The 23,551-nt window shown below is 39.7% G+C and overlaps 1 protein-coding gene across 3 annotated transcripts in view; it reads right to left on the bottom strand.

Moving 5' to 3' along the window:
- The window catches only part of CDH4 (cadherin 4), a 1,236,924-nt gene that overhangs the window by 14,339 nt on the left and 1,199,034 nt on the right, over positions 1-23,551 (bottom strand). For all 3 annotated transcript variants that reach the window (XM_074288750.1, XM_074288748.1, XM_074288749.1), the window contains 4 exons: positions 23,102-23,355; positions 18,135-18,277; positions 12,456-12,689; positions 7,720-7,953 (listed from right to left, as the gene is read on the bottom strand). In XM_074288750.1, the coding sequence (XP_074144851.1) occupies positions 7,720-7,953; positions 12,456-12,689; positions 18,135-18,277; positions 23,102-23,355 (865 nt within the window). The remainder of the gene's footprint in view (positions 1-7,719; positions 7,954-12,455; positions 12,690-18,134; positions 18,278-23,101; positions 23,356-23,551) is intronic.

Below are 23,551 nucleotides of genomic sequence, written 5' to 3'. Positions count from 1 at the left end.
ACTTTCTTTTCCCACTAGGGTGATTACTTCTCCTTTACACACTTTGTATTATAGCTAAACTAATTGCTTCCTGTACATAATGTTCATCTCTCCTCTTTCCTTTGTGTCTTTGTATACTCATGCCTGGAATATTCTCTCTTGAAACCCCTAGCTTCCTTCAAAGTCAACTTTAGAACTGTATTCTGCAAGAAGCTCTTCCTGATCTCCCCCCCAGTTGTTAGTAGTTCCCTATCCTGAATTGGGCAACTAAGTTGTACAGTAGATAGGATACTGGACCTGGAGTTAGCAAGATCTAAGTTTAAATCCAGCCTTAGACACTTGTGTGACCCTGAGCAAGTCATTTAACTCCTATTTGCCTCAATTCCTCATCCGCAAAATGGGAACACTCTGGAGAAGGAAATGGCAAACCACTCTAGTATCTGTGCCAAGAAAACCCTACGTACAAACTTCACAGGGTTGTGCTGAGTGAGACACAATTAAAACAACTGAACAATCCCTATGGACAAACTTCATGGGGTTGTGCAGTGTGAGACAATTAAAACACCTGAACAATCCCTTATTCCCTTGTATTTATCTTCATTTACAAAGCATATTTACAGAGCATTGTAAAGAGAGAAGTCAGTCTCAAACCCAGGAAATCCTAGATTCAAGGCCTGTCTTTGACTTATACTAGCTGTGTGACTCAGATCAAGTCATTAGACCTCAATGTTCCAGGTAAATATCTAAAACTATAAATGGAGACTTTCTTATACCAATGAATCACAGAAATAGAACCCATGTTGAGTTCACATTTTGCCTCAAAAGCTTCCTAATTGTATGACTATGAGCTCAAATTTCACTCAAATTTCAGTTCAATCAATCAATCAGTTAATTCACTTAATTAACTTAGTCTCAGTTTCCTCATTTGTCAAACATGATAAGCATCTTTGCCATGGGACTGATATAAAATGGATTTGCAAACCTTGAAACTGCCTAAGTGCTATTGAGGTTATTATCTTTAGGTATAGTTAATGATTAAATAAATGCTGGTTGAATTGAATTTTTTGTCTGTCTCTTCTCTTTGTCTTCTCTGTTCCCTAAAACTTGACCTCATTGTTTCTTGTCACCTTTGTTTCACACCTTTGTCACTACTACCTTAAAAATAATAATGGTAATAATTCACCACTCCAGGATTTACCATGGATTTTTCCCACAATGATTCTATAATTCAGGTACTATAGATATTATCGTGCCCATTTTACAGATGAGGGAACTGTGGTAAAACTTTTCAAAGTGACTTGCTCAGATCATACAGCCAGTAAATGCTGGAACTTAAAGCCAGGTTGTATGCCTCAGAGTCCAGTGCTCTTTTCACTGCAAAGTATTAGATCTATGTCTTCATGTTCTAATGTCCTCTTCACGCAAATGCTCATATCTTCTACCCAGGGTCTATTCAGAGGCCACCCATCTTTTTAAAGAGCTATTCCCCAATCCATCTCTTTCATGAAGCCTTGCTCAATTACCACAGCACTCATTGATTTCTGAGATTAGGGAATAAAGAGCAGCCAGGGATAGCTATTCAATTTCCATAGCACTTCATAGTGAATGACACAGCCCAACCCTTCTGTAAGCAAAGAAACCTGCTTATCTTTTGTTGTTTACTTCCTTAATTTTCTTTTTTGCACCTGAACTAGACAGTAAGCCATTGGAGGGAAGATGCAATATCATGATATTTTTAGATCCATAAAAGTGGTGAGCCTAATGCTAGGAACATTGCAGGTGCTCTGCAAAGATTTGTTGTCTAATGATTTGATCACTCACAACGAGAAGGTGCCCAAAAGTTGCTGGGAGAGATCTCTGGGTGTATGGATCATAGTAAATTTTTGATCTCATAATCTCCCTTGGAACAGAGTTTTGTTTTGCAGCCTGCTAGTGCATTGATGGTATAATATCATATATTATATTATCTATTTTTGTGGTTCATTCCTGTTTTTCTAAAATCTGCATGTAGAGTTCTCTACAACGTAGCTCCAACTGACTTTTCCAGTATTAGTTCACAGAGAACACTCTTCAGGCATTCTAACTCCCAGCCAAACTAGCTTTTGCCTCAACTTTGGCATTCCATCTTTCACTGAGGGACATGTATACTTCTACCTCTCAAGATCCTTATTATTCTTTAAGGTTTACCTCTTCCTCCATGAAGCCTTCCCTGACCTTCTCCACCATCTACTCTAATTATTTCTCACTTCCTTCTTTGCAAACTGGGGGACTGTGGGTAAGAAACATTGCATAGATAATAAATAGATAATAAAGACCTGAATCCCACATTAGCTGTGTAGCTTTGGGCAAATAGTTTAATCTCCTCTTGCTTTAGTTCTCTCATTTGTAGAATAAGGAGTTGGACTCAGTGGCTATGACTGTATCTATGACTCTATGATACACTATCAGGCTCAGATGAGATGCTGATTAATTTTGTTGAATTACTTCCCCTTCCTCCCTCTTTCTTTTTTATTCTTTGCTACAAGGAATGGCTTTCCGGGGAGGGGGAGGGGAAATGCTATTTTTAGAAATGAAGGTGATATGAAAACAAAAGATATCAATTAAAAAATGATATCAAGCCTTCTATATCATAGCCTGCCTTGTAGCCCAGTCTTTCATTTTCACTTTCTCTCTCTAACCTGCATCAGTGAGATCAGGAGAATGAAGCAGTCCCTGCTCCTTCTGGAAGCTGAGATGAATAGGAGGCTTGCAGTTTACCTCATTTTCTCTCTTTGTTCTGAGAACCCTGGTATTTATGCCCAACACAGAGGTGCTGAAGTGACTAGAAGAGGACTGGACAGCTAATTACTGGCACTCAGTGCCAACTGGCTGCTGCCTCATCCTGCTCACGGTGCAGTTTTCAGAGTTCAGCATTTTTTTTAATGCTTAGCTGAGATCTGCTTGTGAGCAGTAGAATATAACTCTCCTCTCCGACATAAAACCTCTGAGCTATTTAGTGTGCTTTTAAAGTCCTTTTCTGTTTTCTAAGAGTCATTCACAACAAGCTACCTTCCTGGTGTACAAAGGTGGTTTTGTAAGGGCTACACTGGTTTCTGATGTTCTCTTTCTCCACCTGGTGGGAAAACTGACATCGAAGATGCTGTCAAAACTCCCTTACAGGACAGATTTTTAACATGTCAATAGCCCAAATAGGTCTTATTCTTGTATTTTATTCCCTCACAGAATGGAAAATAGCATGACTCCAGTTATGAAGTCATTTGGACTCTGTGTGGAGTCACGTAGAAATCTTTATTTTTGTGGTGGGGAGGACAAAAAAAAAGTTCTGGATTTGAAGTTAGAAGTTCTGGCTCTACCACTTGTTGCCTGTGTGATCTTGTACAAATTGTTAAACCTCTTTGAATCCAGCTTCTTCATCTATAAAATGAAGTGGCTTGACTAGATGGCCTCTCATATCCTTTTTAAATCTAAGCCTCTGAGATGATAGATTTTATTATACATTTCTTTTTTAAAAGTTTTTGAAAAATATTTCTATCAATTTAACAAAACAAATGGATGAGCTTCTCTTTCCTAGCCAGTCCCTAACATTTTGGGAACCTAACTAGTGAAGGAAAAAAAAAACATATATGAAGGAATATCAGGATACTATAGTGTATTTACTAGATGGAGCTTTACAAATCATTTAGTTCAATGTCTCTCTCTCCTTTCCCCCATTTTACAGAAGAAAAAACTGAAGCCCAGAGGGGGTTAAACTGATTTGTCTGCTGTCACAATTTTTTTTTTCTGAAGATACTAACTGGTTTGATATTTTTTATTGTTTAGGACTTAGGCTTCAAGAGGGTTTTGAAGGGGAAAATCTCTTCTTTTATTAACTGTTTTGATATTTCTCATTTGGTATTTCCCATTTTATTTGGAAGAATGGCTTTATTCTATTGATTAGGCTGTATGGATTCCTGTTCAATCTGAGAATCAGGCTTGTCAGTTTGGGTGGATGACTGAATCTCTGCTCCATACCAACTGGTCAAAAGAGAAGTGTGCCTACCATGTAGAGTGAAAGCAAAGATAATCCCACTGGAATGTGGATCCCTTCAGAGTAGTTTTTGTGTGTGTGTGTTCCAGGTACTAGAACAGTGCCTGGAACCTAGAATGTGCTTAGTAAATGCCTATTGAATGATTAATTGATCTCTCTCTCTCTCTTCTCATGCACACACATACACACACAGAGCCTTCTCTGGCAGCCCTATTGGCTTGAAGCTGATGGTAGATATTTTGAGCCAGAGGTCAAACATTTTTCATTCAGAGGAAGATTCTGATGTGCCAGGTCACTCTGCCAAGCTCTGTGTAATTTAAAAGTATCAGAATTGGTGAAAATGTCTCTTCTTCACTCCCTCCCTCCAACTGGCATCACTCCCTCCCCAAACCCACTCATCATAAATTACATTTCTTATCCTTCATGTGGCTTTTTCAGCTCTCAAGCATAAAAAAGTCAATTAGACTGACAATGAATGTCAAAATAAGCTTTGCTAATAAAAACCAGCCTTTAAAGAGGGATAATGCATCTGAAAATGAGGAAGGAACCTCTTAAATTCAGTGCCCTTCAGCCAAAGGTAATTTTAGTCAACAGAATGTTCAGGAGGTTATCTTGTACCTTGAAGTTAAGTTTTGTAAAATGGATTAAAAAAAACCAATTTAGAGCCTAAATTTCTTCTTTTTACCATAGTTTCTGATATCTGATACAAACTTTCACAATTTTCTAAAACATCACAAATATTTTGAGGAGGTATTGATAAGTAAGGAGAAAGACCCAAGCACTGTCTTTTCCTCCCCTCCAATGTGAGAAAACTTTGAGAGTCTTTCTGAAGTCAGATCTGGCTAATCCCTTCAGAAATATACACAATGGTGATCAAAATTGAAGTCAGGGTCAAAGGTCTTTAGGAGTGATCCTGGGCCTCTAGTTATTCTAAAACACATACATGAGTGCATTATTACATCCTTAGATAAAGCAGGGGACAGTAGTGAGAGACCCTGGTGGAGAAGGTAGAGGAGATAGAGAAAGAGGAACGCTGGAGGGCCCCAAAGGGCTGCTGCCTGCATATTCTGATCCCTTTTGCATTTTCATGAGCACTAACATTAACTAAATTTATGCAAATGCAAAGATAAAAATGATAACGCTATAACTTTGAGCAGAGCTTGGCACAGTGGGGACAGAAACCTGGGAAGCTGAAAAAAATACTCATTGGGGTAAATATTCATTCCCAATGTGCAGGAAGAAGCAGTGGGACTCCCATTAGAGATAACCCAAGTTACAGTTTTCCATCACTCTGCTTCTCACGCATCCCCTGGCCCAGTGTGTTTAAATGGAGATCTCGGAGCTTATGCCATTAGCTCTGCCTGGCACCCACATGCTGTAGCACATTAGGATAATGTACCCGCTCCAGCCTCGTCCTCCCCCATTTAATCCTTGGCTTGTTTTCCCAATTGTTTTCCACAATAAGATATAACTCTGTTCAGTTCTGATTTCCAAGAAACTATGTATTTGATCCAACTGTCCTTTCCTCAGAATTCAAGTAGTTCAATCCAAATGCATGGGCCTTGGTTCAATGTTGGGATGTTACCAGTGACCACTTCATTAGGTTTTAGATGAGAAGGAACCTATTCTACCCAATAAGGCAGATTCCTAAAGTTCAAAGAAAATGACTGAAAATAAGAATAGGATATTTCATGGCTTCAATAGAGACCAAATTTAGATTCTTGGATTTTCTTGGGCAGCTCCTAGGTAGCTGACTGATACCTCAGAACAATGGTCCAGGTAGTGAGTTAGTTCTTCCCTGGAGTAGACAGGGTCAACATTAGTCCTGCTTTTAAATGGGGAAGGACAGATGAACTAGGAGTGAGAAGTTATAGCTTTGTCACTAACTCAATGAGTGACCTTTAGATCTTTTCCTTGACTTCAGTTACTTTATCAGTAAGATAACAAAGGCTACTATTTATATGACATTTTTAGATTTACAAAGTGTTTTATGTATATTATATCATTTGAAACTCAAAGAAACCATGTAAACTAGGTGCTATCATTCTCTCCATTTTATAGATGAGGGAATTGAGAGAGATTACATGCCTTTATCAGGGTCAGGTTCATGAGTAGGAGTAGGATCAGAATCTAAGTTTTGGTGGACTTCAAGTCTATCATGCAACTTAGGTGCCTAAAATGTTCTTAACAGTTCTGATGTTCCATGATTCCATAAATGGACTCCCAGGAGTCTACATAATTTGCTACTTTAATTCCCCCCAATTCCCCTGCAGAATATCTCTAAGGGAATGATGTGTGTATGTGTGTGTGTGTGTGTGTGTGTGTGTGTGTGTGTGTGTGTGTGTGTGTATCTGTGGGGCATAAGCTCATGGATCGTGAGGGACATAACCTCAAGAGGGAGGTTAATTTAGGATGACAAAACGGTCTCTTTATTGATTCCTTAATCTTGAGATATCAGCAAAGGATGTTTGTATCAAAAGAATTGGCTACTAAGCCAGGAAGAGTAGCCCACTTACTGGACCTTAAAGAGGTAACCCCTCCTTTCTCTTCTTGTGTGATTTTTTTTTTATCCATGATATAGACACCCTTGATCTCCATGTAAAATTAAAAAGGGGACTACTTTATTGTGCCAAAGAGCCAGGTTCTCTAGTGCTGGGCTCCTCTAGAGCCAGGGCAACTTTTCACACTCTATGGATGATCCCCATCGACTTAATCCCTACAACACACATAGAAATTTGGAAAGCATATTCTACTTTTGCCCACTGCAATCCTGATCTACCTATGTCTATGGGCATATCATTACAAAACTTCCCATTCCCTAGTAGTGAAAGCAAGAAAAATCATATGTTCTTTGGCTCTTATCATCTTTGACATCATGGAGTGATTTATTTGGTATTTCTCTAATGCACTTATTATGTATCAATCAATTGGCGAACATTTATTAAGCACCTAAGCATTCTTCTAGGCACAGGGCACACAAAGACAAAAGCAAAAGTTGCTACAGTCCATATGTGAAGGTATACATTAAATAAATACAAGAGTGGGCTGGCAGCCCCATATTTAAGTGTCACCTTGTATTTATTTAGTCCCTCACCATTCCTTTCATAGTTTGTTTCAGTCTTTTTGTCTTCTATCCAGGTTTTGATCTCCTCATAAGCAATCTAGACCAAATTAGTGAGACAGTGTTGTCATAGATTTAGGAAGGAAAGGGACCATCAAGGCATCTCAATCATTCTCTTCATTTTTTAGATGAAGAAACTGTGGCCCAGAGAGATTAAATAACTCACCCAACACCACACAGGTTATATGTGGTAGAGGGAAGAATTCCAGCTCTGGATTTTAGTCCTAGTTCCTCTGTTCTGTGATTCTGGGCAAAATAATTTTGTTTCCCTGGGCTTCAATTCCTTCTATTGAACATAGGAATTTGACTGGATGATTTCTATGATCCCTTAAAACTATGTTATTGTGAGTTGTCATTACTGTGAGAGTTAAAAATATATGTATCAGACTATTCTGCCAATATCCCATGTCATCCTTCCAAAAAAACCTATCTAGCTACAGTTTATATGTCCTAAGGGGTTCTAATCTGGGAACCAGTTTGTCTAGTACATGCAAGCTGCTTGGTAAAATTTAGGTACAAACATCTGACATAAGTCAAGGGCCTGGATGCCCTTCTTCCCCTTCCTCCCCTTGTCAGTAGAAGCAATACTCACTTAGCAGGATGATGATACATATGAGGATGGCAATGATGGCCCCAGTGCCCAGACCAGCGGCTGCCACTGCACCAATGGTGGTGCAGTCTCCATTCTCATCACAAGGGCACACTTTGACTTTGATGATAGACATGTTGGACAGAGGCGGGTTTCCTGAGTCTGTGACAATGATGGGAACATCGTACATTCCAGCCTCGAGGTACATGATACGCAAGCTGAGCTGGGCATAGTCACCTGGAGCAAAACAAGCAGACCAAGAGAAGTGGAAGCTGCTGGGGAACATTTACAAGCTCTGTGTGCATAAATAAGAGGGAGGCTGGGACATTGTCATCATGCTCCCAAATCTATCTTTAGTTTCCATGCAATCCTGATCCATGATTTGTCTAAAAGGCTTGGGCTTGAATTTATCATGTGCTTTTTTTTTCTCCAAGGGGCTTACTACTATGAGATACAAAAACCTACTAATAATTGGAGATAGAAGAAAGGGAAAAATAGGGGTGAGAAGAAAGAGGAAGAAAGAGTGAGGGAAGAAGGAGAGAAGTGAAGAGGGAGAATGTTAACTCCTTGAAGGCAGGTCCCATTTTGATTTTTGTCTCTGGCCTCCTAGCATTTGTGCCTGACACATAATAAACACTTAATAAATGTTGAGTTGAAAAAGAAAGGAAAGGATGGGGAGAGAAGAGTGGTGGAGAAGAGAAGAAAGAAAGAGAGGAGGGTAAAACAGAAAGGATGAGATGAAGAAAGAAAAAAACTGAAGGTAGAAGAAAATTAGAGGAGAGAGAATGAAGGAAGAAAGTAAATGGGATAGAAAGAATGATGATTGGAGGATATAGGAGAGAGAAAAAGATAAATAAGAGAGGGCAAATATGAAAAGAAAGAGGCAAAGGAGAGAAAATGAAAAATATGGCATGAAAGTTGGTAAATCTATATGGAATCTGGAAGTTCAGTCAGATAAAAGGAGGAAATAATGAGGTGCTAGGAGAATTTAGACCAATTAGTAAAGTTTAGGCCCTTCTAAAAATAAGTCTGATTGTGCCGTCTCCTTACGTTTGTGGGGTCCTAACTAGATTTTGAAAGTATTTAAAATTAATTGAGCATCTCTAAGTTTCAGGGCTATTTCTTGTTTTTGTATTAAAGGCATTTCTTGTTTCAGTCGAGTTGTGACTGCAGGTGAGTGCCCTTCCTCCTCCAGGCTTTGGTGCTAAGCTTAACAAGCTCTACTATACAAAGCTCTGACATAAGAGCACTTAACTCTAGATGTCACACTGACAAACTCATCAACATCCTTCATTTTCTCCCTCCTGCTGCCCTTTACCACAGCTAGAGCAAGAGGGAGGGAGGCAAGGATACTCAAGCATGTCACATACTGGGAACTGGGGCTGTGCCGGTCAGCAGGGAGACTGTGGAAGCCTCTGGATAAAGTGGGCTTTGGGCTAGCAATAGTAATGATTATAACAGCTAAGAGGCAGCCTGACAGTGGATTGGATGCTGGACTTGGGGTCAGGAAAATCTGGATTTAGACACGAGTAGTACTACTCCAAGCAAGTTGCCCAACTTCTTTAACCCTCCATTGGCTCCTCTGTAAAATAACAGGGTTGTAATGGGTGACTTTTTAATATCCCTTTTTAGTGCTTTATGAACTTCTGCCCATTTCAGTATATATATGCTACAAAGGCTGAACTGGGTATAATCACCTGGAGTGAACCAAGCAAACCAAGATGAATGGAAGTTGCTGGGGAACATTCCCAAAACAAGCTAAGTCTGTTGATCTGAACAATCTCTGTGTGCATAAGCAAGAAGGAGGCTGGGACAGTGTCACCATGCTCTGAAATCATCTGTAATCAAATCCATGAGAATAGGTTAAACCTGAACCATGATCTGTCTAAAAGGCATTGAGTTGAATTCATCATGTGCTTTTGTCCCAAGGGGCTTATGATGAGATACTAAAACCTATAGATGGTCAGAGATGGAGGAAAGGGAAAAATAAAGATGAGAAGAAAGAGGAAGAAAAAGTGAGTTAAAAGGGAGGGAAGTAGAGGATGATGAAAGTGGCTAGGTAACTTTGTTAGGTACTAGAGATTCCAATGAAGAACAAAGCAAGCTCTATTCTCAAGGAATTTCTTCTGAGGGATACCACATATATACAAGCAGATATATACAATGTATAGACTCCTTTAACATTTCTGAAGCATTTTACTTAAGCACAGTGGCTTTAAATACATTGTAAATTCTTAGTACATGTTTATTTTTTTCTTCTAAACTATTTTCCACATTTATCATGCTGTACAAGAAAAATCAGATCAAAAAGGAAAAAAAAATGAGAAAAAAAACAAGCAAGTAAATAACTACAGCAACAAGAAGCTGAAAATACCATGTTGTGATTTATATTCAGTCCCTATAGTCTTCTCTCTGGATGAAGATAGCTCTCTCCTTCACAAATCTATTGGAATTGGCTTGAATTACCTCTATTGAAAAGAGCCAAATCCATCATAGTGGATCATCACTTAATCTTCTTGTTGATGTGTTGATTCTATTTATTTCACTTAGCATTAGTTTTTAGTACATACTTATTGATTGATTATTTTATTTAGGATAAAGTCCTAGCAGATTAATACTTCAGGCATTATTTTCATTTTAAAATGAGGAAATTGAGATTCAGAAGAGGTTCACTGACTAGTCCACTGTCACACACACATTTAGTAGACAAACCAGGTTCCTCTTCACTCCAAACTTTATCCTCTTTCTACTGTCTCCAATTGGCTTGAAGAGACTAAGAGTTTCTACTCAGAAGTTTCTTGAGGATATTTCCAGGAGTTTCATGAATTTTCACCACTGACAAGCATGTATCTATTGGGAAGGCACTAGGCTCCATCCCATTGGTCAGGCTGTGAGATGTTCTCTCTGGGAGTCTGAGAGGTTAAAGAAAGGAAATAATGCCTAAAAGTAACAATAATTTCAGTATTCTCCAATGCTTTTTCCATTTTGAAATTTTTTTCCTCTATCTGTTATCTTATTTGACCAAAAGATAGGGCAGCTGTTATGATCTCCTACTTGAGAGATGAGAAAACCGAAGCTAGTGACTTATTTAAAAACACATAGCTAAATCCTAGCAGAAGCAAAGCTAGAATATAGGTCTTGAGGCTGAGCTTATGGAATTTTTCCCCCCACTATACTAACATGAATTCTTTAGGCTCTGGCTGAAGAGGGTGGCTGTTCCTTTGGCTTTCCATGAAACCACATCACAGGGCCTAGCAAGATAATTCTGTACTTCTCCCTAGGGGCTGATAAGTTTTATTTTAACTTTATTATGTATCTTTCATCTCCTTATCACAATGGCATTTTTCATCCACATGTGGACTTTCTTTAAAAAAGATGCCTTTGGTTTGACTATTAATTAAGCAATCTTAGGGAGTGAAGAGGCAGCTGGGTGGTGTAATGAATAGAGTGCTGGATCTGAGGTCTGAGTTCAAATCTGACTTCAGACCCTTACTAATAATTATGTGATTCTGGGCAAGTCATTTAACCCTGTTTACTTCTGTTTTTTCATCTGTAAAATGAGTTGGAGAAGGAAATGGCAAATCACTCCAGTAACTTTGCGAAAAGCTCATCATGAAGAGTTAGCCACAACTCAACAATGACAACACCACCATCACTACCTCAATGGAGTGAAGAAGAAGCACAATGGGAATAACACTGGATCGGGAGGTTCAAACTCCTTTGGGACTCAGTCAATTTTATTATTTATAAAATGAGTTTGCATCAGGTTATCTCTGAACTGTCTCCTAGCTCTCAATCCTATGACTCAGAGACAATTTAGATGAAAATTGTTCACTTCTGCCATGGTCTCAATTTAATAAGTATCTATTGAATATGTATAATATGCTTAGCACATAAATTCAGCACAGTCCTTGGCGCACAGCAGCTGCTTAATAGATGCTTGCTGATGGAATGGCTGATATGCCAGGAACTAATCCATTAGACTGTGATCTCTTTAAAGGCTTTTTTGTATCCCTAGGATTAGGTCAGTGCCTGGCACGTAGTAGGTACTCAATAAATGACTGATTAGGGGATATAAAGTCAAAAATGAAAGGCTGCTGCCCTCAAGGAATTTAAGTGATTTACCAATGTAGACACATACTTTTTACTGAAGGATGAGAGACAGTATCAAGAAAGCATCTTCTAGCCTGTAATCTGGGGAAGAGAGGATTGGAGAGGGGAGTGCAGATCCAAAAGCAACATAATAGTTCCATCTGCTAACTTTATCTTGGACTGAACCAGCCCAGACTCTGCCTTCACCCATGTGCAGGAATGGATGTCTGGCATCTGTGTAGAGGCTGTACAGCCATCTGTGACAGGGCATCTTCCCATTTCCCTCTGCCCACTATTAAGAGGCCACCTTTGGGTGATTATAGCCCAAGGCATAGCCATTGATCCTGACCATAGCTTGGGCCAATTGCTCTGGGACATCAGGAAGACAGATAATTGCCTTCTCCTCTCAGCCATTGTGGATGATTAATATCCATTCTGGTCCTGATAACCATTCATAATTATGAGCTGCATTAGCCAAGCTTAGTGCCAGGACACTAAGGGTTTTTGCAGCAGATCCGATATGAATCTTTCCTGATGAGCGCTTGGGCTTGTACTGAGACTGGGTTGGGCAACAGAGGAAGGTAGAGGAAGGCAGGGGGAAGTTATAGTGATAGTCTGGAGTATCAGGTCAGCTGCCAGACCCTTACCATTTAATCTGGTGATGGTCCAGTTCTTCCGCACGGCTGATGGCATGAAGGGCAGCTCGAAGACATAGGGGCCAATGTTGGGGTCGATGTCAGCATCTGCAGCTGTGATATTGATGACATTCAGGTTTGGCTTCTCACACACCTGGGCCTCCTTAGGCAGCAGCTCTGGGGCATTGTCATTGATATCTATAAGATAGATCTGCAGGGTCCCTGTGCCACTAGCTGGGGGGATTCCTGTGGAAGGAGAGAAGGATTAGATAGCAAGATCACATGCAGAACTTCCCAGCCCACAACCATGTTCATAAATGCACAGTCACATACAACCCTCATATTAACTGACTCAGACAAAAACACCTAGATTATTATAGTATACACCCAGTATCTGGTTTACAATAATAATTATAATAACACAACAATATCTCAATTAGAAAACTATATGATTTACAAGATGCTTACAAGTTCATTTTTTCACTTTTTGCTCACAATAACCTTGTGAGGCAGACATTATATGTACTATTTATTTCTATATTACATAAGAGGAAAATGAGGCTCATAGGAAGAAACCCAAGTCTTCTGACAGATTCTAGTGCTCAGTCCTCTGTATCAAGCTACCTTACACTTGACCATGACTGTCATACTGATGATGAAAATACCCAAACAGTAAATGGGACAGAGTTTTGTTACCATTTCAGCCACTAAATCTTTCCCACTTGGTTTGGCAGAATCCCTTTAAAATCTGATTTATTAAATGGATTTAGACATACCAGGGTACAAGCTATGTTTTCTAGACTATTAATTTCCTCTTCTATTGAAACATTCATGATATATGGGTTAACAATATAACTTTAGACTTTCCTTGGGATGACCACCTCATGTTCTCTGATAATTTTGGACTTTTTCAGTTTATCTTATTTTGCCAAGTCTCAGGCCCCATGCCACTTCCTGGCCAGCCCTAAACTATGATTATTGTGAGTATCTCTCCCCCACTCTGTTTTCCAGCTTCCCTTTATGTGCTGTTTTCCTCTATTAGAATGTAAGTTACTTGAGGGGAAAGACTGTGTTGCTTACTTATAATTATGATCCCAGTGCTTATTTTGGCTCATAGGAAGCACTTAATAAAATATCTGTGTCTCTCTCCCTCTCCTCTCTCTTTTCCCTTTTCCTCCTCCTCCTCTTCTCCTCTTCCTCCTCCTTCTCCTATTCTCCTCCTTTTTTCTCTTCCTCTTCCTGTTCTCCTCCTCTTCCTCCCCTCCTCCTCCTCCTCCTCCTCCTCTTCTTCTTCTTCCTCCTCCTTTTCTTCCTCTTTTTTCTCCTCCTCCTCCTCCTTCTCTTCCTGCTCCTTGTTCTCTTCTTCCTCCTCTTCTTTTTCTTCTTCTTTTCCCTCTTTTTTCTCTTTCTCTCAATCCCTCCCTCCCTTCCTTTCCCTCTCTCTTCCTTGCCTCTCCCTTCCTTGCCTCTCCCTTCCCTTCTATCTTTGATATCTATTGTATTAACAACAACTAATATTTATATAATGATTCAAGGCTTAAATGTATTATATCATTTGAACACGACTTTGTGATATAGGTGCTATTTATGGATGAAGAAACTGAGGCTGAGAGAGATTGGGCTAATTAGTTACTCAGGGTCACACAGCTGGTAAATATCACAGGCAGGATCTGAAATTGGGTCTTCCTGATTCAGGTTTTTTTATGCTATCCATTGTACCACCTAGCTACAACTGATCATTAAAAATCACACACAGTTTTATTGATGCCTTTTGTTTTTATTTCACAAGCATTTCTGGATATATATCTTTCCTCACTTAGAACTGAGCTCCCTTTCATAATAAAGAAAAATAGTTAAATGGACCCCAATGTAGTGTCTGAACCTGATGATGGACATAACAATTTAACTTTGTAATCTTTCAATTCTTTATTGAAAGGACAGAGGCATTTTCATTATTTGCTCTCTGGGACTACTATGAAAAGTGATCTTTTCATCTTTACTGTTATCATCATATTCACAACAACTACATAATGGGCTAACTTCTTTATTTTTCTATCTTTTCTCTCTTGTAATTGGTGCTTCTTGGGCATTCAGATGGATCCCTGTCTGGGCTTCAAAGCTCTCTTCTTCATGAATCTTACTTTGGTCTCCCTCAATTGCTTGTTTTTTTTCTTCCCTGAATTTTGGCATGAGCATCCTGTCAGGGAGAGTCAGATCAGGTACTCTGACTCATCACCTAACCTTTTGACAGAAATTCCCTTCCCATCACTCCTTCACCCCACCATCAATTACTCCAAGGCTTGATAAAGGACTTCTTTGTAGGCTAGTTCTTGGGCTGTCATATCATGAGTAAAATATTGCACTGTTTTCTAGTTTTTATGTAGGATCCACATTATTTTCAGGACATCTAAGTCATATGGTAGATATATGTTAGACTTGAAGTCAGGAAGATCTGAATTCAAATCCTATCTTATACTTAGGCAAGTCATTTTGCCTCAGTTTCTTCACCTGTAAAAATGAGGTTTATAACATCTACCTCCCAAGGTGCCTAAAGTACTCTATAAATCTTTGTTATTCTTCCCCCTTTTCCTTCTTTTCTTCCTTTTCTTTTTTTCTTCCTGAAATCCCTTCTTTCTGATTTCAATATGCTCACAAATAAGGAACGTGATGGCAATAATAAATTTGAAGTCAGAGTTCCTGAGTTTGAATTCTGGTTCTGTTAGTCCACCTTTCTACTAGTTCTTGATGAAAGAGCCAGGACTAGAACCCAGGTCTCATTACACCTGATCTAATATTGTTTTTTTCTTTGATAGAACCTAGGAAGGTGGAATAAGCATTATTGGCTCCTTTGGATAGATATATGAACATACTGACATTTACAGAAGTCAAATAATTTATCCAGGGTCACAAATATAATTAGTGGAAGAATCAGGGAGTAGATCCCAGATCTTGTGAATTCTACTTAGTCTAATGTCTTTTTTCTCTGCTGGATTGATATAGAGATCCTGATTTGGGGAATCTATTCTTGGTCCTGCTGCTACCTCAAGAGGTGATCCTGTAGACCTAGTCAAAGATCTCCTTCAGGCCACCTGCTAAGCACAGATGAAAATATTGTCCAAGCTCATAACCCCGAAAATGTCTCCTTAGCTCAATCCTAGGAGATGAGAAAGTCTCAAATGACACTATTAATCCCAAGGCAGACATGTTACAGGTAGCTGTCAACTAGAGAGAGAATTAAAATCCTTTATTGGCTTGCTCTCTTCCTAAGTGAATGGAGGGATACATGTAGGAGTCACTCGGACCTTAAAGAAACCTCCAAAGCCAGAAAACCTAGTGCATTTAGACTGTGTCTATGTCCTCAAAGGCAGGTATTTTTATTGCTGCCCCATCCCACATTATAGATGGGGAAATTGGGACTCAGGGTTATGAGACCAGCTCAAATGACTCTATTTATTATAGAGCCCAATTCTTCTACAAGACTCCAAGAGATCTACCTGACTGATTCCTGAGGGCTTAGTTGCCCACCTGATGGGATGGGAAGTAGGCAAAGTTCCCATACTACTAAAGGTGAGCACAAAAGAGGGAAGAGCAGCAATATTCTAATCCTGGACTTGGCTTTAGATGGAGGCACCTGACCTTGCATTAACAGCTGCCTGTTCTTGTTGAAGCAGGCCATGTGTAAAAAATATATCCAAGGGGATGTCTCTTTAATCTTTCACAAAACACATCAAAACAAATTTAAGGAAACGCAGCCTTGTTCTTGCCTTTGAAAAGCTGCTTTGATAAGTAGATGATGACACAGCACATAAGCAGGGAGACATGCAAAGGGATTCTATTAACCTAGATAAAACTTTAGCCATTACCCTGAGCACTCAGGAAGGAATTTTAAATGAGATGTTTTTTCATGTGCATTTTTATGGCTGCACTATTATAGTGACGATTCATTTTTCAGAAATCTTCATGCAATTTCAATTCTGGGAGCTGCAGAGGGACCAGAGGGAAGGTTACCAGGCCCTTTATCTTTGCAGTACAAATATCAGGGCAGAGCCTTTGACCCACAAAACATTCAGGGAATAGAGCAGTCACTGTGGCCTTCTAGGGGTTTTAAAAGGATAGCACTGAGGAAGAGAGTGGAGATAACATTAGCTTGGGATTTTACTTACACACATGTACATTTTTCCAAAAAGTAACAACTATGAGCCTGTTTCTTGCCCTTCTTTCTAGGACTCCCACTTGTAGAATCATCTTCTAGGAAGAACAGGATCAGGACAAAAATCCATTTTGAAAAAGAATCATCAGAGGCCATTTTGTTTAGTCTGAGCTACAATCTCTGCTAGAATATTCCCTGACAAATGGTCAGTCAGTCTTCAGGGAAACTCACTACCTCTTCCAGAAGCCCATTGTGATTTTGCAGTACTCTAATCCTCATGTGGTAGCAGTAAATTGTCTGCAACATTCACTTCTTGCTCCTAGTGAATACAAGGGATTTTAGAAATTCTCTTTTTTAGGCCCTTTATTTAGAAGAGGAAGAAACTAAAGGCCCAGAAAGGGAAAGTGTCTAAAGTCACACAGCTAATCAGTGGTTGTGTTTGGCTAAACCCAAGTTTTCTGAAATACTTTTCTTATATTGTCCCTGTATCTAATACATGAGAATACATGTTTCTTGAACAGATAGCTCTCCAAACTTTCCAGTCTTCTTACACTTTACTCACTCTACATATACTCTGTGACCTAGCAACATTAGACTCCTTGGTATTTCCTGAACATTTAATCCTGACTGGGCATTTTCCACTGCCCACCTCCCAACCTGGAATTCTAACCTTCCACATCTTTACTTCCTCACTTTCCTTGCTTTTCAACTCCCAGCTAAAATCCCTTTTGTTGTTATTCATCCTTCATTCTGGAAGAGGACCAATGACATCACAATGGGGATATCTTGACTTTTGAGTGTCTTGGAGTTAAGTGAGGCAGAACTATATAGTGTTCAACCTCACTCTCTCCTCCAGTGCCTAGTAGCAAGACAAAAGTCAAGATGACTGGTGATGGAGTGGGATGGAGTTGGTCTTTCCAAATCCTACCTTCTCCAAGAAGCCTTTCCTGAATCCTAGGATTCTTGTTAATTCTAGTGTCTTCTTATTGATTATCTCCAATTGATTCAATTGATCCAGTGGCTAGAGGTTATTTGTATACAGTTATCTGAATGTTAGGTTGTGAGCTCTTTGAGTATAGGGACTATCCTTTACCTTTTTTTGAATCTCAGTGCCTGGCACATAGCAGACACTTGCTAAATGCTTCTTGACTGACTAAATGAACAAAAGGGCAGGCAGACCCTGGCTCCTCTGCTTTGTTTTCTGTGACCATGGCTCCCTACAAAGGCTGTGGTATCTCTTTTTTAGCTTCTCTACTTTCTTCTAAGGCTGTCAGAAACAAAGTACAGGCCCCACTGAGCAAACCTTCCAAATCAATCCTCTATTTGCCTCGGCTTCCCTTTAATAACACATTCTGAATCCTGTGCACATTTAATTTACTCCACCAATTTCCTGTCCCACTTTCACATTTCCCCCCTTTCTTTTGACCGTAAAACCTGGGGAAAGGATAAGTTATCCTGACAACTCTGTCAGGGCATCATTCCTGCTAATGCATCACATTAGGGTCTCACTGAAGCATGAACAATGCAGATCTGGGCCACACCATTGTCAGCCGCCAGGAACGTGGCCTCGTAGACATTATTCTTAATGTAGACAGACTCTCGATCAAGGACAGCCGCCGTAGTGATCTGACCATTCGTGGCATTAATGTTCAGCCAGTTTGCTGGATCGGACAGCTTGGAGTATCTATGGAGAAAAGGAATAAATAGAGGCAAAGTTCTCTCTGGAAGGACCCTTGGTAGAATTTGAAATAAAGGACTTTTTTTTTCTTCCCTTAAGTACTGCTGATCTTATTAGGGGAAAGATGGCAGTAATGAGAACTGTCACCTGAAACAGCCAAGATTCAAAGGCAGCTAGCTCATACTTGATATTCACTTGGGAAAATGTTACGAGCATTTCAAGATGCTTGGTGGAGCTGTTTGACATAGCAGACCCTCATTTTTTCTCCCTGTAAATTACCCTATAGGCCTCCTGGTAAATGACTCTGTATTCACTGGGAGAAACCCAGCTTTTCTTTCTATTTATAATCATAAAATCATAAAATTTAGATTTGAGTGAGGTATCTCCAAACCCTACATTTCACAAATAAGGGAACTGAGGCTTAGAGAAGGTTTGAGCAAAGCTGAATCTTGATTATTTCCTTCCCACCCTTCATTGGCTTTGGTTCTATCCTTGATAAGTAAATGGAGTTGTGGGCATATTGCTTTGGAAATATGTCTTTCTCCTTCTGGAAGTTTTTCTATGTCTTTAAATACAATGAATATGTCTTTTGCATCATCTATTTACCATCAGATGACCGAGTGAGTAATTATAATTTTATAAAATCATTCACTTTAGAATACTTGGTAAATTTCATACTTTTTACTCACCATCTCCCCTTAATGTATTCATTATTTCAGCCAAATAGTCGACTTGCCATTCCCCAGACATGGTATTGTACCATCTACCTCTCTGTCTCTGCATAGTCTATCCCTCATTTGCAGCTTGCCACTTCTACCTCTTAGGGTTTCTAGTTTCTTTCAAGACTCAGCTTACCTCTTACAGGAACTCCCTCTGGATCTCCTTAGGCCTCAGGGCTTCCTTCTGTATTCTCCCTACATCCCTCACAGCAGAAGTTCAAGTTCCTTTAGGACAGAGATTGTTTTTCACATCTCTGTCACCACAGTGCTTCACTTAACAAATACTTATTGAATTGAACGGGAAATAGATCAAAGTCCATAGACTGAGAATTTTAAGTGACCCTAGAAATCACTGAGTCGGGCACAGAGATTAAATGACTCACCTAGCTAATAAATATTGGACAAGGGATATTTGAACCAAGCCTTCCTGATTCTAAATGTCTGCAGCACTTTTAAAACAAGCAACAGCTTGTTTATAAGGATTTAATATATAAAAATCCCTTCAGAACACACCTATTTTGTAAAGCAGGGATCCCATTTACACACTCAGGATTGCATCCAGTCCTCAAGGCTCTTAAATCTGCTTCTCCTTGCAGGCTTCTTTGACTAGTTCCTCTCTCATCTTTTTGCTGTGTCAGCCACAGGGGGAAAAAAAATCTCATTTTGCATTTCAGAAAGCTTGTGCTGAGGAAAAGCTCAGCTGAACTTAATAGCCTCAGTCTGCCATGGCAAAGTACTGTTCTCTGAGATAAACCCCAGGTAAACAACTTTATGCCTTTGTTTTCAAAATGTGCCACTTGATCCACTGGCAAAACAACAATTTTGCCATAAAATGTGTGGTCTGGGAACTTCGGCTGGAGTAGTTGAACAGCCCCTGGCTGAAGGTTGTTAGGGGAGGCACTTTCAGATTTGATGTCTAGACTGTACAAGCCTGAGGCTTCTCCAATCCTGCTGAGCCTCCTTGAATGGCTGAGTTGGCCATTCAGTGGAGGCAGCAAGGCAGTGCTTCTATGGGTTGTATTCTTTTATAAGGAATCTTGAACAGATCCCATGGCTCAGATGCAATAAGGAAAGTTTGAGGAGGTGGGAAAGGAAGAGGTAGTGGATTAAAGCATTTTGCAGGCTGTCACAACTCCTGCCATGTCTTCAAAGTTTTTTTTTTGCACTTGTTCTAAATCCCATGACTAGGGCCTTTCTCCATTAGACAAATACGGAGATAGACTCACTGTCTGTTTGCTCAGCTATGTCAAGGATTTAAGGATTTTATTCATGGGTTTTTTTTTTCTCTCTACCTATGCAGATAAAAAACCTTTGTGATTTACTAAGTAAATGGCCTTGGAAGTTTGGGGCCAAAAGCCACTTCTCTCTTTGGTCAACATGCTGATAAGCCTCACCATATTTAGTTGGGCTGGTTCTTAGACAAAAGTGAAAGCTTAATCTAGTGCATATACTTCTTTGGAGCCAGGAAGGCTTGAGTTCAAATCCTGACTCAAACACTATTGTGGATAGGTAGTTTGACCTTTGGTCAAATAAAGGGATTGGACTACAAAACCTTGATAGTTTAGAGAGGTTTTTGAGGTATTGAACCATGAGGAAAATTGAACTCATGTCATGAGGTTTTGATTTTTCTTTGTAAAGCAAAAGACAAGGCTCTATGCTGAGAGCAAGAGTAGAAAAGTGATGGAGATTTGAAGAGAAAAGAAGGTTTAGAATAGGTAGGGAAAGAAGAGATAGAGGGAGAGATGAAAGAGTAGAGGGGAGAAAGAGACAAAAACACAAGAGATAGAAAGAAAGAAGGAGAGCCAGAGAAACAGAGACAGACAGACAGAAGAACAGACATAGAGATACTTATACAAAGAGAGACAGAGACAAAGAGACACAGAGAGAAACACACACACAAGAATAAGAGAGACAGACACACACACACACTCAAACACACTAAGACAGAGAGACACAGAAAAAGAATCAAGGATGAATAAGAATAAATGAGAGGATCGCTGTGCAGCAGCAGCAAGAGCCTAGCAGAATTTGGATAACATACATTTGCAATGGACCTTTCTTCATTAGTGTACTGCAACATATGTGTAGGAACAAAAAAAGGAGATGGTAGCAGAAAACCCAGGGCTCGGGATTTGGCATGACATGTGTGACAACAGGAAGGGGGACAAGAGATTCCTAGGGAAGGGGACAACATATGATTAAATTGGTTAGCCACTGTGTTAAGACTAAAAAAATGGAGGAAAGTGAAATCAGAGAGGGTATGATGGGCTGGTATAGCAGGGAATTGAGGCCAAAATAAGGATGAAGAACAGTTAAGAGAAGACTGAGGTAGACATAGGATGTGAAATTAAAATCATGAGAAAGGAATCTAGGAATTTAATATTAGAGATGGATCATAGCTGATGGCAAGATCAAAGATTTGATCATTCCGAAGGCCTCGGGTAGAGGGGAAAATGTCATATTTGAGGGGCTTCAGTTTGTTCAGTGAAGTCTTTAAGTATAAGGGAAGAATATAAAAGATCTTGAGAAAGGAGGGAAATGGGCAATCCAGTAAGTCAGTCCAGTTTCAGGGGGACAATGAGCTGGGCCTAAAATGAAACAAGACATCAGGCCAAATGTCATTTGAGAAATTGTGGAGTACCATCAGTGATCTCAATGCTCATGCTACTGCAAAAGCAGCACTGATACCAATGCCCTATGGTTTTGATTAATGGGAAAACATTATCTAAGAAGACCCAAAGGATAATAGAAATTTGTATGGTGGATTTATTTAGGCTGCAGCAGATTATCAACATTAACTTGAGCATATGAAATGCTATAAAAGACATTCCTGAGGATATATATGACAAGAAAAGGAAGTAGGCTGGTCATATAGCAAGAATGAGAGATAATAGATGAGTGATTTGAGCCTGTACTAGTATTAACAAATATTAAAAAAAAATTAGGAGAAGCTTTGTAGCATGCTGATTAAATAGGACAACCATGGAGGATTTTGGAAGAGCAAAATAAGAACAATATAAAATGCAAAGGCAAGAATGAGTTGCCATATGTACCTGAAAACACCTAAGTTGATGAGATTGCAGATTCATAGATGTATCTAACTAAACAAGAAGAAAGGCTTTTGAAACTCAAGGAGGAACTTTTCTGAAGATTTTTAGCAATTGAAATTGATACAGTACCTCCAAATGAGATGGTAGGAAGTTCAAGTGTGAAAAGGACAAGAAATTTTCTTGCTAACCTTTCCCACCACACAATCAGTGAATGAAAATATTAGTCGTTTTCTATTTTGTCAACTTTGCCCATTCTACAAGCCAAGAATGGCTGAAGAAGCCATCCATCACTGGGCAGCCCTTGTCTGACCACAATGTTTCCTTTCTTTTAAGCCCTATGATTCTGCAAGATTTAACCACCTATTACTGCACAGTCTTTTTAAATCAAATCAAGATTATATCTCATCTTTGGAATGAGAAAAGAAGAGCATCATTTCTCCTTAATCATAGAATTTTAGAGTGAGAATGAACATCTAATCAGATAATTAGATGACCTAACCTAATTAGGTCATCTAATCCAACCTCCTAAGGAAACCAAGGTCTCAAAGTGATGTGTTCTGGGTTACACAGAATTCTAGCTGATACTAGAACACATTTGCCTAGTTCAAGTTTGACTCTTTCCTTCTGGCTTTGAATTGTACATTTTTACACAGCTGCAGATGGAAATAACAATAAAACTGGGCATATACTCTGAGGATGTCTCCTCTCAGCATACCAGTCCCTCAGAGCCCAGGGAAGGTTGCCCAGGGTTCCATGACTGGTCTGCTCCCTCCATCCAGGAAATAACCAGTAGCTTTTCTCTTAAGGTACTCTTCCTCTTTTTGACCTGGGGCAGTATCTGGTGAATGCAAAACTCTGTGTTAGCCACTTGGGACCCTTCTCTTTGGCTTTTCAGCAGAGGAGAAAGAAGCTGTAAAAGCAAGTTTGGTTTTGATTTTTACAGTGCATGAGGTACCTGTGAGCTTCAGTGCTGGGTAACCTTTCTCAAGGTATTTCTCAAGGACTAGCTTAGCTAAGTAAAACTGAGACATTCCCTTTGGGTCTTTCTTACAGGGACCCACCTTACTGCCTGCTGCATGAACCTGTCAGGATCCACAGCAGAAAATGTGGTCAGCACTGTCCCCATGGGAACACCCTCCTCTAGGCGTATCAGCTTGTGATTAGAAGGGAAATATGGGGCCTCATTAATGTCCATAACTGAGATGGTCACTCCTGCTGTAGACTGGAAGGACATCTGGATCCCACTGGCCAAGGGTGCTTGATTGGATACCATCACAGTCAGCATGAAAGCTCTGTTCATCTCATAATCAACAGCCTAGAACAAGGGAAACAAGAACAGTAAGAAGATTCATGACCATGGAAAGGTAGCATCATTCTTGAGGTGTAGAAACTGTGAAAACTCTCCAAGTTCCATACTGAGGATGGTATGGGGCTACAATGATTCACTAGAGGTTGGAGGGAGGAAGGAAAAAGAAGGTAGTATCCCCCACTGATGTTGTCTAATATTAATA

Source organism: Sminthopsis crassicaudata, chromosome 2, assembly GCF_048593235.1.
Source record: "Sminthopsis crassicaudata isolate SCR6 chromosome 2, ASM4859323v1, whole genome shotgun sequence".
NCBI lineage: Eukaryota > Metazoa > Chordata > Mammalia > Dasyuromorphia > Dasyuridae > Sminthopsis > Sminthopsis crassicaudata.
This window is presented reverse-complemented; position numbering and strand designations above follow the sequence as displayed.